This window comes from Bombina bombina, chromosome 1 (genome assembly GCF_027579735.1).
Source record: "Bombina bombina isolate aBomBom1 chromosome 1, aBomBom1.pri, whole genome shotgun sequence".
NCBI classification, from domain to species: domain Eukaryota; kingdom Metazoa; phylum Chordata; class Amphibia; order Anura; family Bombinatoridae; genus Bombina; species Bombina bombina.
This window is the reverse complement of record NC_069499.1, coordinates 1,488,056,751-1,488,084,077: the sequence shown is the minus strand read 5'-3', so window position 1 is coordinate 1,488,084,077 and position 27,327 is coordinate 1,488,056,751. Positions and strand designations below refer to the sequence as shown.

Below are 27,327 nucleotides of genomic sequence, written 5' to 3'. Positions count from 1 at the left end.
CAAAACCTGGCCTGTTAGGGAGACCTGTGGACAGGTTTGAAAACCAGTGGTCTAACTACAAGTAGCCTTAAAAAAATATGTCATAACAAGACATAAGAAAGAAATAGTCTTGCGGGAGTTGCTGCAGCTAACAAGAAATTATAACTTCTCAGCCCGTATAGAACAATTTCAGTGTTGCTTTAAGACGTATGTAAATATTACTGAGCAGTTACTTGCGCTATAATAAAGCAATAGTTTTAAGGGCTTTCCCTAGTACCCTTACACAATGTAACTGAAAAGTTTCCATTCACAATAACAAACAGGATAGGAAATGACTGCCATGCTACCTAAGTAGCTAAATATATAGCTATCTACTGAATGATTGCTTAATACCTTTAAAAAAATCTTATTTATTCTAAAACAAGTTTCAATTAATAAGAGTCAGTTCTGGATATCATGCTAAAATACAAACAATTCATTAGATAACATGCCAGCAAAAAACAATACAATATGACATTATATAAGTTGAGACCATGTGGCATATGTATCAAGCTCTGAATGGAGCTTGATGCCCCGTGAGTTATGGAGATCGCTGCTCCATAACCTGTCCACCTTCTTTGAGCAGGCGGACACACATCGCCGGAAATCAAACCGATCGAGTACGATTGGGTTGATTGACACCCCCCTGCTTGCGGCCTATTGGCCGTGAGTCAGCAGGGGGTGGCATTGCACCAGCAGCTCTTGTGAGCTGCTGGTGCAATGCTGAATACGGCGAGCGTATTGCTCGCCGTATTCAGCGAGGTCTGGCGGACCTGATTCGCAATGTCGGATCAGGTCCGCCAGCCCTCGATAAATAGGGGCCAAAGCCATTAATAAAAAGTATGTAGCAATCATGTCTGACAGAATTTGATAAATTCTGACACCATATGCTATCGGCATTTATCATCGCACAAGCAAATAATAAACTCCTTGTGCAAAGCCGCCCCCTGCAGATTTGCACCCGCTAGCAGGGGGTGTCAATCAACCTCAGAGGCGGTGGACGAGTTAAGGAGCAGTGGTCTTAAGACACAGATGTATTTGGCCCGTTTCGGGCCATGATAAATTACCCCCCATATGTTTCCGCATTGGTTATAGGAATTTCATATAATGATGTGGCTAAAACAGACAAAACAACTCCGAAGGGAAATATCCAAAAATGTTGATAACAAGCCAGGCAAAAAATGAGACTTTACCAACATGACCTTTAAGAGCTGAGGTCAGCACATGCATAACTGTTAACCATTGCTTTTCTATGTAAACGTTCTTCCAGCTTATATATAGAAAACCAGGTGAAATTACTAAATTATTTGTTTTGGAAATGTTAACTTTAAAGGATATGACTATGTTAATACAGTTATAATATACTTGTGTAATAATCACACCTCTCTTTTTTTCTTGCAGACTTCCATCCTTCCCTTGATTATGATTGATTTTCTACATAGCCAAATATTTCAAATAGTAATTCCCTACATTATACTTTTCCCTGCCAGCACTCTCACCCAAATTCTATCCAATATAGTAAGACATGTTTTCTTGTTTATTTTTCAATTCTCAAGATATCTTCTACCTTAAAATGTATGTCATGTCTATTGTGCCATTATAGTGCAGCCGGATATGCGCGCGTATTACAAGTAGAAATTAAAAAGTTAGTGAGAGAGAAAAAGACTCAGGCGCACTAACTTCAGATATAGCAGCTGCGCTAACTCTTTGTCCCCAGTGACAACTATGGGGTGCTGTACAAAAAACTACTAGTTATTGTTCACGTCCTAACCCAACACCCCTCTAAATCAACTGTGATAAAGCCAAACGTGCATTAGTAGTACTTTACATTCCTATGTTCTTCACTTACAAGAAAATGTTCTTTTTAAAAAAAATAATATATATATATATATATATATATATGATTATTTATTTGTAAAATATCTATCATCTATCTATCTATCTATCTATCTAACTATCTATCTTTCTATCTATATATACAGATACACATATATATTTATATATATATATATATATATATATATAATTTTAATTCCTACTAATATTCCTATTCTTATTGAAAACACATAAAAAAATATACATATTTACACATAGATACAAATGTATACACATACTGTATATGCAGATTTATAGTCATGTATACATACACACATACACATATTTAGACCTATATATGAGTGTAATGTTTTTTTGTTTTTATTTTATGTATTTTGTGAAAACATTTTTTTTTAACCCTTACACTTTTTACTTCAGCAAAAAAGAAAAAACAGGGTCCTGGAGTGACACCTTAAAATATATATATATATTAGAAAAATTGGAAACATTTCTCAAGAAGAATGTTATAGCTATAAAAATTCTTCTTGAGAAATTTTTCCAATTTTTCTAATGATCTTGTGGAATATGTGTTGAGTGTAACCAGATTTCTTCTCACACAATTATTTTAGATTTAATGACCAGTTCTATCTCCAGAGATGTGGGACGGCGATGGGGGCAAAATTCGCCCCATCCTACGCAAACCTGTACATGGGTTGGTGGGAGCTGCCCCACATCTATGGAGATAGAAATACTTATAAAGAGAATATTGCCTTTTACAGGCAGTATATTGATGATCTGCTTATAATTTGGCAGGGGGATGTGCAATCAGTGGAAGGTTTTGTACATCATCTAAACAATAACAAAGCCAATTTACAATTCACATTTGGGAACAAAATGCATCTATCAATTATCTGGATCTCACATTAACTGGTTGGGATAATGGGCAGATAACAAGTGACCTGTATAGAAAAGCAATTACCAAAAATACCCTCCTTCATGCCAAAAGCTGCCATCCCAAGCATGTACCGTTTGCAGGTGCAAAAGGTCAATTAATTAATTAGAAATTGCACTGAAGAAGCGGCCTATAAGAGACGTGCAAGATAGATTATTGTCTAGAGGGTATCCAAAAGGTGTGTTGGATAGGGCACAGACTCAGGTAGATCACATGATAGAATTTCTCTACTCAAAGATTCCAAGAACACCAAAACAGACCAAGATAGGACTGGTCAAGATCAGGTAACCTTTGTTACAGAATATAGTGAGGAGTATAATGCTATCTGTAAGATAGTAAATAAACATTTTTGTTTGTTTGCGGCAGATGACAAACTCACTGATTGCGTAGAAAAGTGGCTATTCTGTTCGTATAGAAGGAGTAGAACTATAGGCAATTATTTGTCACCTTCTGAGTTGCCAACCTTACCCCCTCCTAGTCAGAGTTCTTGGCTGAGGCATAGGGGGATGTACAAGTGTGGGAGAGCAAGATGTAGACCCTGTGAATTTGGCATTTTTTCTAATAAATTTCATTCAGAAGTAACAGGTGAGGAATTTAATATCTTCTCTTGCCTCAATTGTACATCCTCCTATGTGATCTATGTATCAACTTGCATTCAGTGCAATCTACAATATGTAGGTCTCACTACTACAGACGTAAATGCCAGGATTAGAATCATCTGTCCACTATCAAAATTGGAGAAGCCACAAAACCTCTGGTGAAACATTTTAAACATGTCCACAATAATAGTAACAATACTCTAAGGTGGCAAGCTATAGAATGGATAAAACCCCCCTCTAGAGGTGGAAATAGAGATAAGATCTTGGGTAAACAAGAAATGTTTTGGGTTTTTAGACTCCAAACCAGAGTTCCTGCAGGACTCAACTCTGAATATGATTTGATTATTATTGGAAGTGATTGACACTTACCGCTTTTTGATATCCCCTTTTTTTCGATACGTGGCTATCAAGTTCTGTATCTATAAATACATGCAGTTATAATACCCATATTGCATTTATGTATAGTCTATAAATATGCATATTACACACCTACCATGTATGATAAGAGGTATAATTGCCTTTAAAATACTGAGGATGTTGATTTTACCCTAGCATTCAATCTATACATATATGTGTGCATTTTAGTTATGTTACATAATGCAACATTATGCATATTTTTATTTGGGAAATTATTGTGTAATTTTGTATAGCTTTTGTATAGTTTTTGTGACATTTTGTATAGCTTTTATACAGCTTTAATATTAATAACATTAATATTAACTTTGTTATGCACCCCCTATTGCATACTCTCTCTTCATCTCAGACCATAGATATCATGGTAATTGATACCGTTAGTATGCGTGCATCATATACTCATTTATTTATTTGGATATTGTCAGGTCTGAGATATATAATCATCATATGTGACAATATGAGACAATATATTTCCCAGGCAACGTTTTATACCATTGTCTGTGTATACGCTTATGGCGTGAGGGTTATTCCATGGAAGCGTTTTGGGAAATATATATACATATTTTTTCCTTAAGTCCACATAAAAATATAAATAAAAATATAAATATAAATAAAAAAATAATTATTTTCTAACACCTTTGGCATACATTACCTTTATCAAATTTTGATCAAACATTTAACAATGTAATGTTCTGATTTGGAATTTTGTATGTTCAATATGTTCACAGGTATTAGATAGTATTAAGCATTAAATGTGGCACCAAATCTAATACTCATTCATTGGTTAGTGCTTAACCTATGAGATAATAGGTATGCCTTTAAAAAGGTGTCTCAAATGTATCTTATTAGCTATGATTACGGCAATGGATTACGAATAAACATTATTTGTTTTTACTTCACCTTTGGAAACCTTTTCTTTCATCATGTCTTCTATATATATATATATATATATATATATATATATATATATATATATATATATATATATATATATATATATGTAGCAATACCTATATATACATATAGAGATATAGGTGTAGATATATATTTTACAAAACAATATAATCATATATATATATATATAAAAAGAACATTATTCATAACTGCATTCGGGTTTTGCGTTGTAGGTCTAGCGTGGTGTTGAGTTAGAATGCGAATGATAAGTGTTAGCTTTCTTTTTAATGCACTCTTCGTTGAAGTGTATGGGGAAAAGAAGTTAACACGGATGCAAAATCTGAAGTCCTGAAGTTAGTGCGCTTAGGGTTTCTTTTGCGAGCAAACAATTTACTTTTAACTTGTAATGGGGGTGCTAACCCACCCGCGTTAAAAGTTTACTTTGGGCAGTGTTAGCGCACAAGCAAAAACTAAATGTAGCTTGCCATTTGTAATATGTACTTTTAGCATGGTTTCAGCTTTTGCTCAAGCACAACCTGTAACTTTTAACTTGAAATACCAGCTCTATTTAATGCGGTAGCAATATCCATTGAAAGTATAGGATGCACTAGAGCGATATTGGCCGTGCTAACTCTGCTCTGGTAAATGGTATTTACCATGGACTTCTAATATCAAGTTGCGCTAAAATGTTAGCCCTGTCTAGCGATATTGCTTATTGCAACCCGCACTATCATTAGCGTGCACTTATACCACTTTGTGTGGGTTATTTCAGTCTCTTTAACAAGATGCTTATTCATGTAATTTTTATTTGTGCTGTATCCTTACCCTCTGACTGAACCAAATTTCTTTCTACAGATCTACCTACTTGATTATGACTTTGCATACTTTGATTTTGTTGTTACTAATTTGCTGTCATTATTTGTAAGTATAATCTTTTTTATATATATTTACCATTAACAACCATATAAATAGTTAAAGCATCGTGGTCTAAAAAAAAATATATATTAGTGCAAGAATTTATAACAGGTGTATCATCTTCAACTCAAAATCAAATTATAGTATATTTATATTAATTATTGTTACTTTACTTCACACTAAAATCTTGTTTAATTTCCTCAGAAAAAAAAAAGTTTAAGTATTATATTTTGTTCTGATTAGTAAAATGACAGGATGATTGGCAGCTCCTGCTCCCAATGATTGATGCAGGAAGCCTGGACAATGATAAACTGAGCCCCATATATAATTTAGACAATGGAGTTATTACTAAATTTATGACTATAGAATGCATGATAAAATCCCTCCAAACTAAAGTAAATACTAAAACTATAAATGATTATCTTTTAAGGCTAAAATATATTAATTCAGTTTAAAATATGTATTAGAACTCAGCATACATTCAGGACTAGATTACGATTGTAGCACTATTTATTGCTCCTTCTCGCACGCTAACTTCGCTCAACTTTGACTCTTTGCACACGTTGGGTAGTGCACATATTATAAGTTAACAATAAAGTTTTCAATTGCGTTCTTACCAGACATACGCAAATAGCCGAAGTTAGAATATTGCGACCGCATTAATGAACTCCCCCATTCAATTCAGCAAGAAAAGCAGAAAAAATCTAACATCCATACTTGCTCATTTACCTGAATCACCATAAACCTCCTAGTCTAATTACTCCTAAATCACCACATAGCCCTCCGCAAAGTACCCCACTACACTAATAATTCCTAAACCACCACATAGCCCACCAAAAAGTACCCATCTACACTATTAACCCCTTAACCACCACACCCCACCTCACAAAATACCCCTCTTTACTATTAACCCCTAAACAACCACACACCCATATCTCAAACTACCCCAATACACTAATAACCCCTAAACCATCACATAGACCAACGCAAAGTACCCCACTACACTATTAACTTCTAAACCACCACAACTCCATCGCAAAGTACCTACTAGCATCTAAACCTCCTAACCAGCTAATTAGCACCCCAAACGTTACACACAAAAAAGTAACATTATCTTAAACGAAAACCAACCTAACATTGCTTGAAAACAAAAACCCTAACAATACATAAAAAATAAAAGCTACCAGTACAAAAAATAAAAAAAAACTACCATTACAGAAATAATTACCAAAAATACAAATACAGTTATGACTATTCTAAAAATAAAGCTCCACTTAAAAAAACACCCCAAAATAAAAAAAACTATACTAACACTAAAAATATATAGCAATAGCCCTTAGAAGGGCTTTTTGAAGGGAATTGCTCTAAAGTGAAAAAGCTCTTTGTCACAAAAAATTTCTAGCCTATTCTTCTATACAAGAAGCCCCCCACCCCTCCCAAAAAAAAATTATATCTATAAAACTACTCTAAAATAGCACTGAAAAGGGCATTTGGTTGGGCATTGCCCTTAGAATGGCATTTAGCCCTTTTGCTGCTAAAAAAGAAAAAGAAAATAACCCTATTCTAAAAAGTTTTTTTAAAAAACAAAAACCAAAAAAGCCAAGTAACCCCAAAGATGGTACTCATCCAACTTCAATTCTGCTTCTACGTGATTGACGTCTGTGATGCTCCTCTTCTATCCCAGTGGCGTGGGGTTCTTCTTTCTTTCCGGCGGAAGCAATCCATCTTCCTCCTGGTGGTGGTGGTCCATTTTTATCTCTGCAACGGTTTTCTATCTTCAGGCATCTTCTTTTCTTTTTATCTTTTGTCAACAATGTCCTCTTCATATGGTCACCTACCGCACACTGGATTTTGAATGTGAGGTATCCCCTTTATATAGGCATACCCTTGGATTCTTATTGGCTGATTTTCATTTTTCAAATTCAAATCAGCCAAAAGAAAAAGTTTTCATTCTATTGACTGATTTGAATTTAAAAATTAAAATCAAACAATAGGAAAACAAGGGTACCCTTATATAAAAAATCAGTGTGCGGAAGGTGACCACAGGAAGAGGACATCAGAGATAGACAATCTTAAGTAAAGAAGATTGTTGAAGAAAGAAGACCACAGCTGGGATGAAGATAGACCACCGCTGCTGGGTGAGTTTGGTGCGTACCATCTTTGGGGTTTAATGATGGGCTTTGGGTGGGTTTTTTTTTTTTAAATAGGGGGGTTATTTTTTTTTTTTTTAGAGGTGGGGGGTTACTAGTACTTTAAAATGGGCTAGTTTTTTTGTGTGCGAAAAAGAGCTTAATCAATTTAGGGCACTGCCCTATAAAAAGCATTTCTTATGGCTATTGCTATAGTTTATTTTAGTGTTTGTACAGGTTTGTTTTTTATTTTGGGGTGTTTTTTTAAGTGGGGCTTTAGTTTTAGAATAGGCATAACTGGGTTTTTTATCTTTAGTAATTTCTTTTTTTCTGTAATGATAGTTTTTTTTCTTTTTTTGTAACTTAGGGGATGTTAGGAGGGGTAGCTGGCTAGGGGGTTTATAGTTTAGTGGGTATTTTGCAATGGGGATTGTGGCGATTTAGGTGTTAATAGTGTAGTTGGGCTTTTTGAGATGGGGGTTGTGGAGGTTAAGGGGTTAATAGTGTAGTGGGGTACTTTGAGGTGGGCTATGTGGCAGATTAGGGGTTAATAGTGTAGAGCGGTAGTTTGCGATGTGGAGGTGTTGCGCTTTAGGGATTAATAGTGTAGTTTAGTGCAACTGTTTCCTCCTGCAAAACTTTTAACAGGAACTTTCAGGTTGCGTAAAAAGTTTTAAGCATTAAAAGTGAATGCGTTTCAAAGATTGCATTTATTTTCCACTTGTAATACAAGCAGACATTGCCTCTCAACGCCGACCATAGAAAATATGGGGAGCAGAAATTACCGCAAGTTTGCCCAAACTAATTTGCTGTAATTTAAACAGAGCACGATCTTTAAATCTCATTCATGCTCCTTGCTCCAACGATAGTTCTCCACTCGTAATCTAGCTCTCAATCTGTAGGTGGGAAATGTATTATACAGTCTAAATAGCAATCCAATTGATTACAACTGAGTTTCAATTAATATTATCTAGGTTGAAATGTTTTTACATCTGCAAGTCAAATGTGGAAATAAAATATTGTGACCTCCCTATACTTTTAATCATGATCACAAAGTGGAAACTCATAATTGTATTTCATTTCAAGTAAATAGTTCATCTGTGTACCTGAGTGATAATCACATTAAATTGGAAATATTAACATAAGTGAAAAGCTCTGGTAAAGTCATTGTGACTGCTCCTACAGGACTTAACATACAGGGACGTATTTAGGGGTGGGCGCAAGGAAAAATAAGGGGCGCAGTAAAAACTCCCAGCTTGCTCTGTAATAAAGTTTTAAAAAAAGAAAACTTAAGGAGGCAGAATTATCAAATGTCTGTCGGACCTGATCCGACAGTGCGGATCAGGTCCGACAGACATCGCTGAATGTCGGAGAGCAATACGCTCTCCGTATTCAGCATTGCACCAGCAGCTCACAAGAGCTGCTGGTGCCACGACGCCCCCTGCAGATTCGCGGCCAATCGGCCACCAGCAGAGAGGTGTCAATCAACATGATCGTACACGATCGGGTTGAATTGTGGCGATTCCTGTCCGCCCCATCAGAGCAGGCGGACAGGGTTATGGAACAGCGGTCTTTAGACTCGCCAGAAACACGGGCCCTCAAGCTCCGTACGGAGCTTGATAAATGGGCCTCAAAGACAGTAAAATTAGCGCACCCAACTGAGCACTGATACTAATCACATTCCTTTACATGAGAGGATGATTATCACACGTCAGGCACTAGAGTTCCTAAGCATATGTCCTGAAGTGACGTAAAAGGTTAGGAACACTTAGTGCAGCTACACTTCTCCCAGTAAAGCCTTGTAAAGTAATGTGACAGCGCTAGAGATTACCTGAGAGAAGACAAACTCCCCTGCCGAACTTAGCACAGACGTCAGCAGGAGGGGAGTGGGGGTTGGGCTTTCTAAATAGAAAATGTAAAATCAAAAAGTGTGCAGGAATAGCAACAGCATCAACCAGTAATATGCAATAATAAAACTGCTCCACTTGTAATCTAACCCTTAGGGGTCCATTTATTAAGCAGTGGATGCTGCTTCTGAGCCCCATAGTTTCAGGTCTGCCTGAAACGGAAGTTAAGAAGCATCGGTCATAAGACCGCTGCTCCTTAAAGGGATATTCCAGCAAAAATTGGAAACCACATGGGTGCATTTCGGTATTGAACAGAAGCAATTTTGTAATATACATGCATTAGCAAAAATGCTTCTAATAAAAGTTATAGCTGTTTCAAAAGTGTATTTAAGTATGCAACGTGCACCAGCATTTTAAACACAGCACCTGCTCAGAGAGCCTAAGGTGCTTGTACCATCTGTTAATGACTCAATTTGTTAATTTCTGACATGATACAAGCCCCAGTGATGATCTGAGCAGCTGCACTATTTACAATGTGGCTACAGTAATAATATCTAGCTATGCTTCACATGCACATGCAGAGAAAAATGTTAGCACTAAAACAGTGATAACTTTTACTAGAAACATTTTTGCTAATACATTTATATTGTAAATATGTTTCTATTCAAAGATGTAATTAATCTATGTGAATTAAAATTTTGACTGGGATGTCCCTTTAACTTCTCTGCCACCTTTTAGGTGGCGAACTAAAATCATCCTGATTCGATACGATCGGGATGATTGACGGCTCCTCCTAGCGGCCGATTGACCGCAAGTGAGCAGGGGGTGGCATTGCACAAGCATTTCACTACAAATTCTTGTACAATGTTAAATTCATACAGCGTATGCTGTCGGCATTTAGCAAGGTCAAGCGGTCATGATTCGCTACAACGAATCATATCCGCTCAACCTTTGTTAAATCTACCCCTTAGTATTTTGTGTTGTGATGTGGTGGCAATATTTAGAGGTTTTGAAATCAAAGGTATTTGATTTTCATAGAAACATTATTTGTACAGGGTATTATACTGTACTTATATACAGGTATACCTCACTTTACAGCACTTTGCTAATACAGTGCTTTGTGGAGCTAAACTTAAACCTTTAAGGATTTTGAAACAGTGCTGTAATCATTGTGAGTTTGCGAGAAAAGTGACTGGCACTATTTTGTTATGTGCAGTTCACTCTGTTTACAGCTTTACTGTGCATTCTGTGTCTCAGTGTTATAGTCTGGCAAATTGTACTACAGTAATTGTCACTATTTTACAGGTACAGTATTTATTGAATACTAATTAAATTCTGTGCTGTTCTAGCATTAAACTAAACGTAGCACTATTGCACCCCTAATATATGTTAGTTTAAACATGTTTTAAATGTGTTTTAAACACACTGGCAAGTGAAAAGAAAGCTAAAACTGTGTTGTTTTACTTTAAGGCGGTTTTCACTTTACAGCGGGGCTCTGGTCCCTAACCCGCTGTATGAGCGGGGTATACCTGTATATATATATATTTGTTTATTGTAAAAAAAAATGCTTATATTTTGGTATGTTTTAGGTAGAGCAACAAGATTAATAGTACAGGTTATGAATATGTCGCAGAACTTAGAAAAAATGTCAGCTCAGCTCAAGCAATATTTGACATAAATTTTACTCTGTGTCCCCATAGAAGTCTGTTACATGAGGGATTCAGCACATCATCCAAAATGGTCCAAGACTATCGCTTGAACCATATAAAATAAATCAGCACTATACCCCTAATATATTTGTGCTCCACTTGTAATCTAGGCCATAAATCATCAGTAGCCAGTTAAATCTATTTTGTTTACATATATTAAGTTATATTTCTATAGACAAAAATATTATTTTACTTTCCGATGCTTAGAAAGTTGTTTAGGGAGACCTTATTATTATCTCAGAAGCTCACTGTAAGTTAAATGAACTTTCAGATGAAAACCATTGTTTTGCAAATGTTTGTCTGTTATGGATGAAATAAATAAATAAATTGACTTATGGTAAATAAAAAATGGCAGCCCTTGCTGAATTTCTGTGTCCAGTATAGTAAATAAAAATGGTATAGCTTCATATTTTACATTGTCACTCTTTCAGAGTTATTAATACACGTTTTAAAATATTTCATTTTTTAGCCATTGCTACATGTTTTGCTGTTTATTGGAATACTTTGGTTTCTGGAATGGAAGTTTGGAAGGAGAAGTTTGAAAAGAGATCCCATTTTCAGGTCTGTAAACCCTATACAGAAATGGTCTATTAGCCCCCCAAATTAATGTTATGAACCCCCCCCCACACACACACACAGAAAAGGCAGCACATTTTAATAGAGCATTTTTTAAATAGATTTGAGCTGAGCAGTCACTTAATCCTCCGCCCAAGGCTGTATTTATAAAGCAGGGTAGGCATGTGCCTACAAGCGCCCTTTATAGAGCATCTAAACTTAGTTCTGCCATTGCCTGTAGGTGCAGTATATTGCTGGTACAGTGACAGGTTCATTTGTTTATGGCCCAGAAATTTAAACAAAGCCTCTTAAATTTAGCCGCAACATCTGTACTTCTGGGTGACACATTTGTCAACAAAAAGGCAGTGAGTATATTGTCACAACAATCACTGGTCACTGTGTGTGTTTATGTGACATTTTGTTGCAGAATGAAACAAGTTTGCACAACTTACTGGGTTTGTCTACAACATGTATGTCTGATCAAATAATACAAAGAGCCCACTATAATCCAATGATTTATTTTTCCCGGAGCGCATACATATTTTCATAGTTATATTCATCATATTCACATCACCAAATTTAATGCAAGTCACATTAAATAATGTAGTATTTACATAAGTTCATCAAACACACTTCTATCAAATTCTTTAAGAATATAAAAGTCACAAAAGATTTGTAGTGAAGTGAATATTTAAAATTACGTAAGTTACATCAAATAATTTAGCTTTTACATAAGTTCATTAAACACACTCCTATCAAATTCATTAAGAATACAAAAGTCACAAAAGATTCGTAGAGAAGTGAATATTTAAAATTAAATATATTTTTTTATTATTTTTTTTTATTATTTTTAGCACATTTACCGTTAATACCAAACTGACAATCAGATCTAATAATCATAGACTTCAACTTTTCGAAAACAGAGTTTAAACAATTAGATATTCCATTTATGGATAACTTTTATTAAATAAAATTTTAGAAGGTCCTCTGGGTATATATTTATCATCTAACTAATCATTATGTAATTCTGTTTTTCACCATTTGAAAGCCGTGACTTTTTGATAACACACGAGCTGATTTGCGAAATTGGTTATTACCGAGGTCAATCATACACTGATGTTTTAGACCATATAGCAGCAGAGAGTTCATATTAACGCTTGAGCTGACACCAATTATACACTCGGTCACGATGTCCCTTACATCACTATGCAATAGCAGTGAGTCCATAGCAATTCGTGAGCTGACATATAAAATTGCTTTAATCATTAAGCAAAACATATATTTTATACACCATTCACAACAATCTTCTTATTGCCTCCTAACAGCCGCGATTTCTTACTAATACACGAGCTGGTCTAGGAAATAGAATAATCACAATTCAACCATTTAGAATAACACTCATTCATACACAATGTTTACAGCATTTTTTAAATTTGCAGGAGATAAATTGTTTCCATTTTTTTATTAGGCTCAGCAATGCTGACAAAGCTGGTAGATTTATACAGCTGTGTTTCACTTTTTAGCATCTAGTATTTACATTTTGTATTGCCGTTTAATACTGACTAAATTCACTACAATTGTAACAGCTGTGAGCCTTTGTTCGGCCTCTCAGTTGAATCTTGCAATGTATTAACATCCAGCATCTACATTCAATGCCGACAAAATTCTCTTTAATTGTAACAGCTGTGAGCCTTTCATTAGCCTCTCAGTTGGAGTTTTACAATGTATTCTCATTGGTTTAAAATTCTTTGTGACAACTTCCGTTTTAGTTAGCAAATATGTATATAATGTCAGAATATGTAACACATTTTATTCGCTTTGATATCTGATGAAATGACCCTTGGAGGTTGAGAAACGCGTTATAATAAAGCCTTTTAAATTCTTTTAATTCTGGAAGTTGTATACATTCTTTTATACAATAATACTGAGCCAAAATCCAAAGTTACAAAACGAAGATTTGCTCGCAGCCAATACTGAAGACACTTTTGGAGCCCACAGCCTGAAGGAAGAGCCTCAGGAAAGACTCTGGCAGTGTACTAGCCACTGATTTAAGTGCTAGCAGGCGAGACAGTACTGGTCACAGCACAGTACAACATTATCTGGTAAGCACACCACCTCTACAGATTTGTACCACTCTGCATAAAACTATATCACACTATGTGGCGCCCTCTCTATCTCCTTTTCTGATCTGAGAACTGAGCTTCCGGGGGTGAAGGTGTAACTCATGGTATAGTAGCAGCATATGTTAGCTGTGTGTCAGTTTATATTGGTCAAACAATAAAGGGTCCAAAAATATGAAGATCTAATGCTTAGTAAAGTTAAGGTTAAACAGCCCTCAGGATAAACCTGGGGATACCAGAAAAGGTTGAGCCCAAACTGTTTAAAATATTTTTCTCAGAAGTCAAATGATAAAATAAAAGTTCTAAATCAGACTGCCCCAAGTTTATGCTTGCATGGGTGTTTGTGTGCATACCAGGCTTTGATGTCTATAAACTTAGAAGACTAATAATTAGAATCTAAAATTCTTTCAGATACCGCAAATTGTAAGGGTAATTCACAAGTACTATGCATGGCTTTTAAATGTAATCAAATACGGGACATCCTAAAACATTTAATGTGAAAATGTAGCTTAATGAGTAAAAAAGTGGCCAAATGTTAATCAATTGCTGCATAATTTAGCACAACCCAAGATTTCCACTATCCAAGCCTATCCTAGAAGTTTCATGCATTTTGGTGTCCCACAAGGCAAATGAGTGAAACATCAGCCAATAGAATTTCAGTAGCTCTCATCCTATTGGCTGATTTGAACAGCCAATAGGATTTCAGAAGCTCACCTCCTATTGGCTGATTTGAATATAACACTCAAATCAGTCAATAAGAATGCAAGGGACACCATCTTGAATTGTGTCCCATGCATTGAAGCTTCAGTTTACGGCGGCGACCGTAAGAAGAGGAGCTCCACGTCGGATGGCTTCAGGATGGACCCGCTCTGCGCCGCAGGGATGAAGATAGAAGATGCCGCTTGGATGAAGACTTCTTCCGCCTGGATGGATGAAGACAACGCTGCCTGGATGAAGACTTCTTCCGTCTGGATGGAGGGACTTCAGAACTGTAAGTGGATCTTTGGGGGTTAGTGTTAGGATTTAAAAAAAAAAAAATGAGTGGGTTTTTATTTTAGATTAGGGTTTGGGCTTGTAAAAGAGCTAAATGCCCTTTTTTAGAGTTAGGGTTTTATTTGGAGGGGTTGGTTGGGTGGTGGGTTTTAATGTTGGGGGTGTTTGTATTTTTTGTTACAGGTGAAAGAGCTGATATCTTTGGGGCAATTGCTAGTTTATTGTAGGCTAAGGTTTTTTTTTTTTGGGGGTGTCTTTTTTATTTTGATAGAGCTATTATATTAGGTGTAAACATTTTTATTTTGGATAATTTCGTTTGTTATTTTTCGTAATTTAGTGTTTGTGATTTTTTGTAACTTAGTGTTTTTTATTTGTAATTTAGTACTTTATAATAATGTTTCATTCTATATTTAAACCATTTTAATAGTGTTAGGTTTTTTAATATGTAATTTAGTTTATTTAATTAGTAGTTTAATTTAATTTTAGTATCATACTGCTAGATTACGAGTTTTGCGTTATGAGCAGTACGGTACTAACTTGCAAGTTATTGTCACCGCTCACCTCCCTACAGTGCTGGTATTACAGGTTTACAAAAACCCAGCGTTAGCAGGCAAGAAGTGAGCATAGAGCAAAATTGAGCTCCATACCACACTCCAATACCAGCGCTGCGGTGAGCTGGTTTTACGTGCTCGTGCATGATTTCCCCATAGACATCAATGGGGAAAGCCGGCTGAAAAAAAGTCTAACACCTGCAATAAAGGAGCAATAAAGATTGCAAGAGCCAATAGGATGAAAGCTCAATCCTATTGGCTGATTGCAACAGCCAATAGGATTTTTTAAACCTTAATTCCAATTGGCTAATAGAATTCTATCAGCCAATCGGAATCTAAGGGACGCCATCTTGGATGACGTCATTTGAAGGAACCTTCATTGTTGAAAAAGAAGTCGAAAGAAGAGGATGCTCCGCGTCCGATGTCTTGAAGATGGAGCCGCTCCGCGCTGGATGGATGATGATAGAAGATGCCATCTGGATGAAGACTTCTGCTGGCTTGGATGAAGACTTCGGACCGCTTGGATGAAGGCTTCTGCCGGCTTCGATGAGGACTTCTGCCGCTTCGTTGAGGATGGATGTTGGGTCTTCAGAAACTGTAAGTGGATCTTCGGGGGTTAGTGTTAGGTTTTTTTAAGGGTTTATTGGGTGGGTTTTAATTTTAGATTAGGGTTTGGGCAAGGAAAAAGAGCTAAATGCCATTTTAAGGGCAATGCCCATACAAATTCTCTTTTCAGGGCAATGGGGAGCTTAGGTTTTTTAGATTATGTTTTTATTTGGGGGGTTGGTTGTGTGGGTGGTGGGTTTTACTGTTGGGGGGTATTTGTATTTTTTTTTACAGGTAAAAGAGCTGATTTCTTTGGGGCAATGCCCCGCAAAAGGCCCTTTTAAGGGCCATTGGTAGTTTATTGTAGGCTAGGGTTTTTTATTTTGGGGGGACTTTTTATTTTCATAGGGATCTTAGATTAGGTGTAATTAGTTTAAATATTTAATAATTTATTTTTTTTTGTTTAACTTACGGCTAGATTTAGAGTTTTGTCTGTAACAACCCGCGTATCTAACGCTGGCTTTTTTCTGGCCGCACCTTTAAAATAACTCTGGTATTGAGAGTCCACAGAATGGCTGCGTTAGGCTCCAAAAAAGGAGCGTAGAGCATATTTAACGCAACTTCAACTCTCGATACCAGAGTTGCTTACGGACGCGGCCAGCCTCAAAAACGTGCTCGTGCACGATTCCCCCATAGGAAACAATGGGGCTGTTTGAGCTGAAAAAAACCCTAACACCTGCAAAAAAGCCGCGTTCAGCTCCTAACGCAACTTCCTACGTCTGCACCTAACACTCTAACATGTACCCCGAGTCTAAACACCCCTAACCTTACACTTATTAACCCCTATTCTGCCACCCCGCTATCGCTGACCCCTGTATATTATTTTTAACCCCTAATCTGCCGATCCGTAAACCGCCGCTACTTACATTATCCCTATGTACCCCTAATCTGCTGCCCCTAACATCGCCGACCCCTATATTATATTTATTAACCCCTAATCTGCCCCCCACAACGTCGCCTCCACCTGCCTACACTTATTAATCCCTAATCTGCCGAGCGGACCGCACCGCTATTATAATAAAGTTATTAACCCCTAATCCGCCTCACTAACCCTATAATAAATAGTATTAACCCCTAATCTGCCCTCCCTAACATCGCCGACACCTAACTTCAATTATTAACCCCTAATCTGCTGACTGGAGCTCACCGCTATTCTAATAAATGTATTAACCCCTAAAGCTAAGTCTAACCCTAACACTAACACCCCCCTAAGTTAAATATAATTTTAATCTAACGAAATTAATTAACTCTTCTTAAATAAATTATTCCTATTTAAAGCTAAATACTTACCTGTAAAATAAATCCTAATATAGCTACAATATAAATTATAATGATATTATAGCTATTTTAGGATTAATATTTATTTTACAGGTAACTTTGTATTTATTTTAACCAGGTACAATAGCTATTAAATAGTTAAGAACTATTTAATAGCTAAAATAGTTCAAATAATTACAAATTTACCTGTAAAATAAATCCTAACCTAAGTTACAATTAAACCTAACACTACACTATCAATAAATAAATTAAATAAAATACCTATAATTATCTACAATTAAACCTAACACTACACTATCAATAAATAAATTAAATACAATTCCTACAAATAAATACAATGAAATAAACTAACTAAAGTACAAAAAATCAGCCAATCGGATTGAACTTGATTCTGATTGGCTGATTCCATCAGCCAATCAGAATATTCCTACCTTAATTCCGATTGGCTGATAGAATCCTATCAGCGAATCGGAATTCGAGGGACGCCATCTTGGATGACGTCATTTAAAGGAACCGTCATTCGGCGAATAGGCGTCAGGAGAAGAGGATGTTCCGCGTCGGATGGAAGATGATGGCTCCCGAAGAAAGAAGATTCAAGATGCCGTTGATAGAAGACTTCATCCGGATCATGGACCTCTTCAGCTCCCGCTTGGATGAAGACTTCAGCCGGATCATGGACCTCTTCAGCTCCCGCTTGGATGATGACTTCAGCCGGATCATGGACCTCTTCAGCCCCCCGCTTGGGCTTGGATCAGGACATCGGAGGAGCTCTTCTGGATCGATCGGTGAACCTGGTATGGTGAAGATAAGGTAGGAAGATCTTCAGGGGCTTAGTGTTAGGTTTATTTAAGGGGGGTTTGGGTTAGATTAGGGGTATGTGGGTGGTGGGTTGTAATGTTGGGGGGTATTGTATGTTTTTTTTTACAGGCAAAAGAGCTGAACTTCTTGGGGCATGCCCCGCAAAAGGCCCTGTTCAGGGCTGGTAAGGTAAAAGAGCTTTGAACTTTAGTAATTTAAAATAGGGTAGGGCATTTTTTTTTATTTTGGGGGGCTTTGTTATTTTATTAGGGGGCTTAGAGTAGGTGTAATTAGTTTAAAATTGTAATATTTTTCTAATGTTTGTAAATATTTTTTGTAACTTAGTTCTTTTTTATTTTTTGTACTTTGTTAGTTTATTTCATTGTATTTATTTGTAGGAATTGTATTCAAATTATTGATAGTGTAGTGTTAGGTTTAATTGTAGATAATTATAGGTATTTTATTTAATTTATTTATTGATAGTGTAGTGTTAGGTTTAATTGTGACTTAGGTTAGGATTTATTTTACAGGTAAATTTGTAATTAGTTTAACTATTTTAGCTATTAAATAGTTGTTAACTATTTAATAGCTATTGTACCTGGTTAAAATAAATACAAAGTTACCTGTAAAATAAATATTAATCCTAAAATAGCTATAATATCATTATAATTTATATTGTAGCTATATTAGGATTTATTTTACAGGTAAGTATTTAGCTTTAAATAGGAATAATTTATTTAAGAAGAGTTAATTAATTTCGTTAGATTAAAATTATATTTAATTTAGGGGGGTGTTAGTGTTAGGGTTAGACTTAGCTTTAGGGGTTAATACATTTATTAGAATATCGGTGAGCTCCAGTCGGCAGATTAGGGGTTAATAATTGAAGTTAGGTGTCGGCGATGTTAGGGAGGGCAGATTAGGGTTTAATACTATTTATTATAGGGTTATTGAGGTGGGAGTGAGGCGGATTAGGGGTTAATAACTTTATTATAGTAGCGGTGCGGTCCGATCTGCAGATTAGGGGTTAATAAGTGTAGGCAGGTGGAGGCGACGTTGAGGGGGGCAGATTAGGGGTTAATAAATATAATATAGGGGTCGGCGGTGTTAGGGGCAGCAGATTAGGGGTAGATAAGTATAACGTAGGTGGCGGTCGGCAGATTAGGGGTTAAAAAAATGTAATCGAGTGCCGGCGATGTGAGGGGAGCTCGGTTTAGGGGTACATAGGTAGTTTATGGGTGTTAGTGTACTTTAGAGTACAGTAGTTAAGAGCTTTATGAACCGGCGTTAGCCCAGAAAGCTCTTAACTACTGACTTTTTTCTGCGGCTGGAGTTTTGTCATTATAATTCTAACGCTCACTTCAGCCACGACTCTAAATACCGGAGTTAGAAAGATCCCATTGAAAAGATAGGATACGCAATTGACGTAAGGGGATCTGCGGTATGGAAAAGTCGCTGCTGAAAAGTGAGCGTTAGACCCTTTTTTTAATGACTCCAAATACCGGCGGTAGCCTAAAACCAGCGTTAGGAGCCTCTAACGCTGGTTTTCACGGCTACCGCCAAACTCCAAATCTAGGCCTTGATGTTTGTTATTTTGTGTAACTTAGTTGTTAGTATTTTTTAACTTTGTAATTTTTAATATTAGATTTAAATTATTTGAGTAGGGTTAGGTTTTTAACTATATAATATATTTAATTTAATTTATAGTTTAATGTAATTTTAGTATAATAGTTAGGATAGATTAATTAATAGTTTAATATAGTTTAATGTAATTTTAGTATAACAGTTAGGGTAGGTTAATTATTATCTTAATATAGTTTTTTTTAAATCTAAAGGTAAGTTTTAATTTATTATAAGATAGGGATGAGTTAATATTTAATATAAAGTTAGCGGGCTGTTAGGTTTAGGGGTTAATAGGTTAATTTAGTTTATGGCGCTCTAGGGGGCTGGCGGTTTAGGGGTTAATAGGTTTAGTAAGTGGTAGTGATGTGGAAGGCCAGGGGTTTAGGGGTTAATACATTTATTAAGTTGCGGTGGGCTCCAGGAGCGGAGGGTTAGGGGTTAATACATTTAGTTAGTTGTGGCGGGGGGCCGGGAGCGGCAGAATAGGGGTTAATAAGTTTATTAGAGTTGCTGTGGGCTCCGGGAGCAGCGGGATAGGGGTTAATAACTTTTTTTAGTTGCGGCGGGGTCCGGGAGTGGCGGGATAGGGGTTAAACAGTTTAGTATAGTGGCGGTGTTTAGTGACAGTATATATTTAAAGCTGGGAAAAAGCCGAATAGCAGCAAGATCGATGACTGTTTAGTTAACAACAGTCCACTACTCATCGCTCCGTACTTGGTTGCGCGGCTTTTTGACAGCTTTTTTTATAAATATGGAGAGTGTATTCAGGTCCGCGGCCGCTATGTTTGGCGATGTTAGGCGAGCGTATTGGTGCCGTCGAATGGAGCACAGTTGATGGCTTGATAAGTAGGCCTCATTGAAATCAGCCTTTTACCTGTAAAAAAAAATACAAACAACCCCCCCAACAGTAAAACCCACCACCCACACAACCAAACCCCCCAAATAAAATTCTATCTAAAAAACCTAAGATCCCCATTGCCCTGAAAAGGGCATTTGGATGGGCATTGCCCTTAAAATTGCATTTAGCTCTTTTCCACCCAAAGTCCCTAATCTAAAATTAAAACCCACCCAATAAACCCTTAAAAAAACCTAACACTAACCCCCAAAGATCCACTTACAGTTTTTGAAGACCCGACATCCATCCTCAACGAAGAGGCAGAAGGCCTCAGCAAAGCCGGCAGAAGTCTTCATCCAAGTGGGCCGAAGTCTTCACCCAGACGGCATCTTCTATCTTCATCTATCCGGCGCGGAGCTGCTCCATCTTCAAGACATCCAGAGCGGAGCATCCTCTTCTTACGACGTCTTCTGGAACAATTAAGTTTCCCTTTAAATGACGTCATCCAAGATGGTGTCCCTTACATTCCGATTGGCTGATAGAATCAGCCAATAGGAATTAAGGTGGAAAAAATCCTATCAGCCAATCAGAATTCAAGGGACGCCATCTTGGATGACGTCACTTAAAGGAACATTCATTCTGGAAGAAGACTTCGATTGAAGAGGATGCTCCGCGCCGGATGTCTTGAAGATGGACCCGCTCCGCGCCTGATGGATGAAGATAGAAGATGCCGTCTGGATGAAGACTTCTGCCTGTCTGGAGGACCACTTCTGCCGGCTTGGATGAAGACTTCTCCCAGCTTCGTTTAGGACTTCTTGCTGCTTGGATGAAGACTTCTCCCGGCTTCGTTGAGGATGGATGTCGGGTTTTCAAAACTGTAAGTGGATCTTCAGGGGGAGAGTTAGGTTTTTTTAAGGGTTTATTGGGTGGGTTTTATTTTTAGATTAGGGTTTGGGCACTTGAAAAAGAGCTAAATGCCCTTTAAAGGGCAATGCCCATCCAGATGCCCTTTCAGGGAAATGGGGAGCTTAAGTTTTTTTAGTTAGGATTTTATTTGGGGGGTTGGTTGTGTGGGTGGTGGGTTTTACTGTTGGGGGGTTGTTTGTATTTTTTTTTTACAGGTAAAAGAGCTGATTTCATTGGGGCAATGCTCTGCAAAAGGCCCTTTTAAGGGCTATTGGTAGTTTAGTTTAGGCTAGGGTTTTTTATTTTGGGGGGGCTTTTTTTATTTTGATAGGGCTATTAGATTAGGTGTAATTAGTTTAAATATCTGATAATTTCTTTTTTTATTTTGTGTAATTTAGTGTTTTTTTTTTTTTTTGTAATTTAGGTAATTGTATTTAATTTAGGTAATTTATTTAATTGTAGTGTAAGGTTAGGTGTTAGTGTAAGACAGGTTAGGTTTTATTTCACAGGTAAATTTGTATTTATTTTATCTAGGTAGCTAGTAAATCGTTAATAACTATTTACTAACTAGTCTACCTAGCTAACTATTAGTTATAGTGTAGCTAACTTAGGGTTTATTTTACAGGTAAGTATTTAGTTTTAAATAGGAATTATTTAGTTATTAATAGTAGGTTTTATTTTGATTTACTTTAATTATATTAAAGTTAGGGGGTGTTAGGGTTAGATTTAGGGTTAGGTTTAGGGGTTAATATGTTTATTATAGTGGCGGCGATGTCTGGAGCGGCAGATTAGGGGTTAATAAATGTAGGTAGGTGGCGGCGATGTTAGGGGCGGCAGATTAGGGATTAATAATATTTAACTAGTGTTTGCGATGCGGGAGTTCGGTGGTTTAGGGGTTAATATGTATATTATAGTGGTGGCGATTTCGGGAACGGCAGATTAGGGGTTAATAATTTTATTTTAGTGTTTGCAATGCGGGAGGGCCTCGGTTTAGGGGTTAATAGGTAGTTTATGGGTGTTAGTGTACTTTTTAACACTTTAGTTATGAGTTTTATGCTACAGCTTTGTAGCGTAATACTCATAACTACTGACTTTAGATTGCGTTACGAATCTTGCGGTATAGGCTGTACCGCTCACTTTTTGGCCTCTTAGAAAAAGCTTGTAATATCGTCGCTATGGAAGTCCCATTGAAAAAATACTTTACGTAAATTGCGTAAGTTAATTTGCATTACGGCCAAAAAAGTGTTCGGTACAGCTTTTTTGACAAGACTCGTAATAGCAGAGGTAGTGAAAAAGCAGCGTTATAACCCATAACGCTGCTTTTTCACTCATAACGCAAAACTCGTAATCTAGCCGTTAGTGTTTTTTTATTTTGTGTAACTTAGTGTTTTTTTTATTTTGTGTAACTTAGTTGTTAGTTTTTTGTAAATTAATAATATTTAATAGTAGATTTAAATAATTTGAGTAGGGTTAGGTTTTTAAATATGTAATATAGTTAATTTAATTGTTAGTTTAATGTAATTTTAGTATGATAGGGTAGATTAATTAGTAGTTTAATATAGTTTAATGTAATTTTAGTATAATAGGGTAGGTTAATTAATAGTTTAATATAGTTTATTTTAATTTTAAAGGTAAGTTTACATTTATTATAAGATAGGGATGTAGTAATTTTAATGTAAAGTTAGCGGGTGGTTAGGTTTAGGGGTTAATAGCTTAGTTTAGTTTATGGCGATGTGGGGGACTGGCGGTTTAGGGGTTAATAGGTTTAGTAAGTGGTAGTGATGTGGGAGGCCAGTGGTTTAGGGGTTAAAACATTTATTTAGTTGCGGAGGGCTTCGGGAGCGGTGGGATAGGGGTTAATAACTTTATTATAGTTGCGGTGGGCTCCAGGAGCGGAGGGATAGCGGTTAATAACTTTATTAGAGTTGCGGTGGGCTCCAGGAGCAGCGGGATAGTGGTTAATAACTTTATTTAGATGCGGCGGGGTCCAGGAGCAGCGGGATAGGGGTTAATAACTTTATTTAGTTGCGGAGGGCTCCGGGAGCGGCTGGATAGTGGTTAAACATTTTAGTATAGTGGTGGTGTTTAGTGACAGGGTATAAATAAAGCTGGGGAAAAGCCGAATAGCTGCAAGATCGATGACTGTTAGTTAACAACAGTCTGTTGCTCATCGCCCCGTACTTGGTGCGTGGCTTTTTGACAGCTTTTTTGATAAATAAGGAGAGCGTATTCAGGTCCGTGGCCTCGATGTTAGGCGATGTTAGGCAAGCGTATTGGTGCTGGTGAATGCAGCATAGTTGACAGCTTGATAAGTAGGTCTCTTCGAGTAAATTACTCAGAGTAATGTATTCAAAAACTTTTCCTTTTGCAAAACAATGTGCAATTTATTTTCTCCAACATTGGTGTGTCCGGTCCACGGTGTCATCCATTACTTGTGGGATATTCTCCTCCCCCACAGGGAAAGGCAAGGAGAGCACACAGCAAGAGCTGTCCATATAGTCCCTCCCAGGCTCCGCCCCCCCCAGTCATTCTCCTTGCCGCTCTGAACAAGTAGCATCTCCTCGGGGATGGTGAGGAGTTTGTGGTGTTTAGTTGTAGTTTTTTATTCTTCTATCAAGAGTTTGTTATTTTAAAATAGTGCTGGTATGTACTATTTACTCTGAAACAGAAAGAGATGAAGATTTCTGTTTGTGAGAGGATTATGATTTTAGCAGCAGTTACTAAAATAAGTTGCTGTTCCCACATAGGACTGTTGAGATGAGATAACTTCAGTTGGGGGGAACAGTTTGCAGACTTTTCTGCTCAAGGTATGACTAGCCATTTTTCTAACAAGACTGTGTAATGCTGGAAGGCTGTCATTTTCCCCTCATGGGGATTGGTAAGCCATTTTCTTAGTCTCAAACAGAATAAAGGGCTTATTATGGGCTATAAACTGGTAGACACTTTTAGGGGCTAAATCGATTGCTTTATTTAAGTATTATATGCAGTTTGAAGTTGAATTTCACACTTTTATAACATTGGGGAACGTTTTTTAGCACCAGGCACTTGTTAAGACACCTTCCCAGTCAGGAAGGGCCTTTCTCTGTAGTAGGCAGAGCCTCATTTTCGCTCCATTACTGTGCAGTTAATTTTGAGTTCAGTACATGCAGCTGCATGTGTGAGGGTCTGGAATCCACTAAAAACGCTCCTAGAAGGCTTCATTTGGTATCATATACCCCCCTGGGATTGGTGAAGTTGCAGCAAAGGCTGTGGCTGGGACTGTAAGGGGGTTAAAATGAAAAACGGCTCCGGTTTCCACATTTTAAGGGTTAACAGCTTGAAAATTGGGGTGCAATACTTTGAATGTATTAAGACACTGTGGTGAAAATTTGGTAAAGATTGGATAATTCCTTCATAGTTTTTCACATATTCAGTAATAAAGTGTGCCCTGTTTATGGTAGTGGAGGGCCCTCTAGTGGGCCTGTAACAAAATTAAGGGTTTACCAACTTGAAGTCTGGAGTAATGCTAAATGTGTTGTTACAATGTTGCAAGGGGGAAGGAGGTGTCGGAGATTAAGCGCTTGGGTAGATGGAAGTCGTCCCAGTACAAGACTTATATTAGACCTGATAAAGGACACTGCTAGAGCACAGACATGTGGGCGGGTCCATACTTCCAAAGGGGGGTTTTTGTTGGGGGGGACCCAGGTTGTGCAAGGGCGGTTTTTTCATGGTGGTGTTCTCTGTTTTATCAGGTGTTGTGAATGCGAAAGCACCTCCGGTTCGTGTATGGATGGTAGGCCATTCATACATCCACTGGGCTCATCTCAGGGCGTTACGATCGCCGGAAGGTCAGCAACTTGGATTCCCAACGTCCAAGGCAAGCTTTCGGTGGTTAGGGCGCAGGGGACTGTCGTGGGCTGATTTGCCTGCACTTTTACAGGAGGCACACAAAAGGTGGGGGCGGCCTAATGTTTTAGTGCTGCACCTCGGGGGAAATGACTTGGGGGCAATGCCCGCGCTGGATTTGATCAGAAGAATGACAGCGGATGTGCAATGGATGCACACTTGGTTGCAGGGTGTGACTTTGGGGTGGTCAAATGTAGTTGCTCGACTGCAATGGCGGCACATTGTCACACAGAGGGCTGCATATAATGTGCGCAAAAAGGTGAATAGGGAGATGGGAAGAGCGGTCACGGGCATTGGGGGTTTCGTGGTCAGGCACGAAAGCATAACGGCCGACAAAAGGGACCTATTTAGGCCTGATGGAGTCCACCTTACGGACGTAGGGTTGGATATGTTTCTAAGGGACATCAGGGGAGCCTTGTTGGGGATTATTCATTAAAGTTTGGGTTAAATTGTTGTATCTGCAATCTGTTAAAATCGTTATGTTTTATGGTTATGATTAGTTAAAGTGTGGTTTATTACTGGGTTCCTGTTGGTTGGTTTGGCGGCAAGAGTTCGCCTGGCTCTTGTGGCGGGTGGTCAATGCCCTGGGGAGCGGGCACAAGGAGAGAAGAGTGACGGTCCGGGGAAAAGGGAGGGGTTATGCCTGCCAGGCGCCGGCCTGGGGGTCCTCTCCCTCGCAATTGGACCGAAGACCTCTGAACATCACAGCTCTCTCTGAGTGCCATGGGGCGTGACAGCCGGGTGTCACGCTGCAGGTATCGAAAGGGGCCTTGACCATCTGCTAATAGGGGCTAGGTTAGGGTGAGATGCCGCCAACGTTGAGGATTACGAACTTGTTGCCAAGTCTCGTTGATAGGTTGATCAAGTGCCTAAGGGTAATTGGAATGACTCTTAGGCACAAGTTAAAGCGTTTATTTAATAAACGTGAACCGTGACCGGTTCTTTCTCCCAAACAAATGGTGTTGTGTCTTATTTACTAGATAAGGGTATTAGTCAGTAAGAAGGACGGAATAGATGGTTTAAACCTTATGGTAGTGGAGGGCCCTCTAGTGGGCCTGTAACAAAATTAAGGGTTTACCAACTTGAAGTCTGGAGTAATGCTAAATGTGTTGTTACAATGTTGCAAAGGGGAAGGAGGTGTCTGTTTTCTTACCTTTATAGGGTCCTGCAACAGTGAGATCAGCCTCTTTCGGTTTCCAGACTTCAAGAAGAAGGTTTCCCCGCCCACCCGTCCCTGGAAGAGGAGATTGGCGGCTACGATGCGGCTGTTAGGGTGAGTTGGCTCGGCAGGGGTGGGTTTAATTGAGCTAGCCTTCAGTAAGACCGAGCCTTTAATGTAGCTAGCCACCCCTGAAGTTGAGTTGTACGATTCGGCTGGCAGGGGGTGCCTTACTGGGCTGGTTGGATATGCCTCAGCAGGCGGGTGGTCAATGCCCTGGGGAGCGGGCACAAGGAGAGAAGAGTGACGGTCCGGGGAAAAGGGAGGGGTTATGCCTGCCAGGCGCCGGCCTGGGGGTCCTCTCCCTCGCAATTGGACCGAAGACCTCTGAACATCACAGCTCTCTCTGAGTGCCATGGGGCGTGACAGCCGGGTGTCACGCTGCAGGTATCGAAAGGGGCCTTGACCATCTGCTAATAGGGGCTAGGTTAGGGTGAGATGCCGCCAACGTTGAGGATTACGAACTTGTTGCCAAGTTTCGTTGATAGGTTGATCAAGTGCCTAAGGGTAATTGGAATGACTCTTAGGCACAAGTTAAAGCGTTTATTTAATAAACGTGAACCGTGACCGGTTCTTTCTCCCAAACAAATGGTGTTGTGTCTTATTTACTAGATAAGGGTATTAGTCAGTAAGAAGGACGGAATAGATGGTTTAAACCTTATGGTAGTG

General features: G+C 38.1%; 1 protein-coding gene across 1 annotated transcript in view; it reads left to right on the top strand.

Moving 5' to 3' along the window:
• LOC128653797 (ABC-type organic anion transporter ABCA8) overlaps positions 1-27,327 on the top strand; it is a 669,484-nt gene that overhangs the window by 484,891 nt on the left and 157,266 nt on the right. The window contains exons 26-28 of the mRNA XM_053707306.1: positions 1,420-1,536; positions 5,548-5,613; positions 11,762-11,853. Of these exons, the coding sequence (XP_053563281.1) occupies positions 1,420-1,536; positions 5,548-5,613; positions 11,762-11,853 (275 nt within the window). The remainder of the gene's footprint in view (positions 1-1,419; positions 1,537-5,547; positions 5,614-11,761; positions 11,854-27,327) is intronic.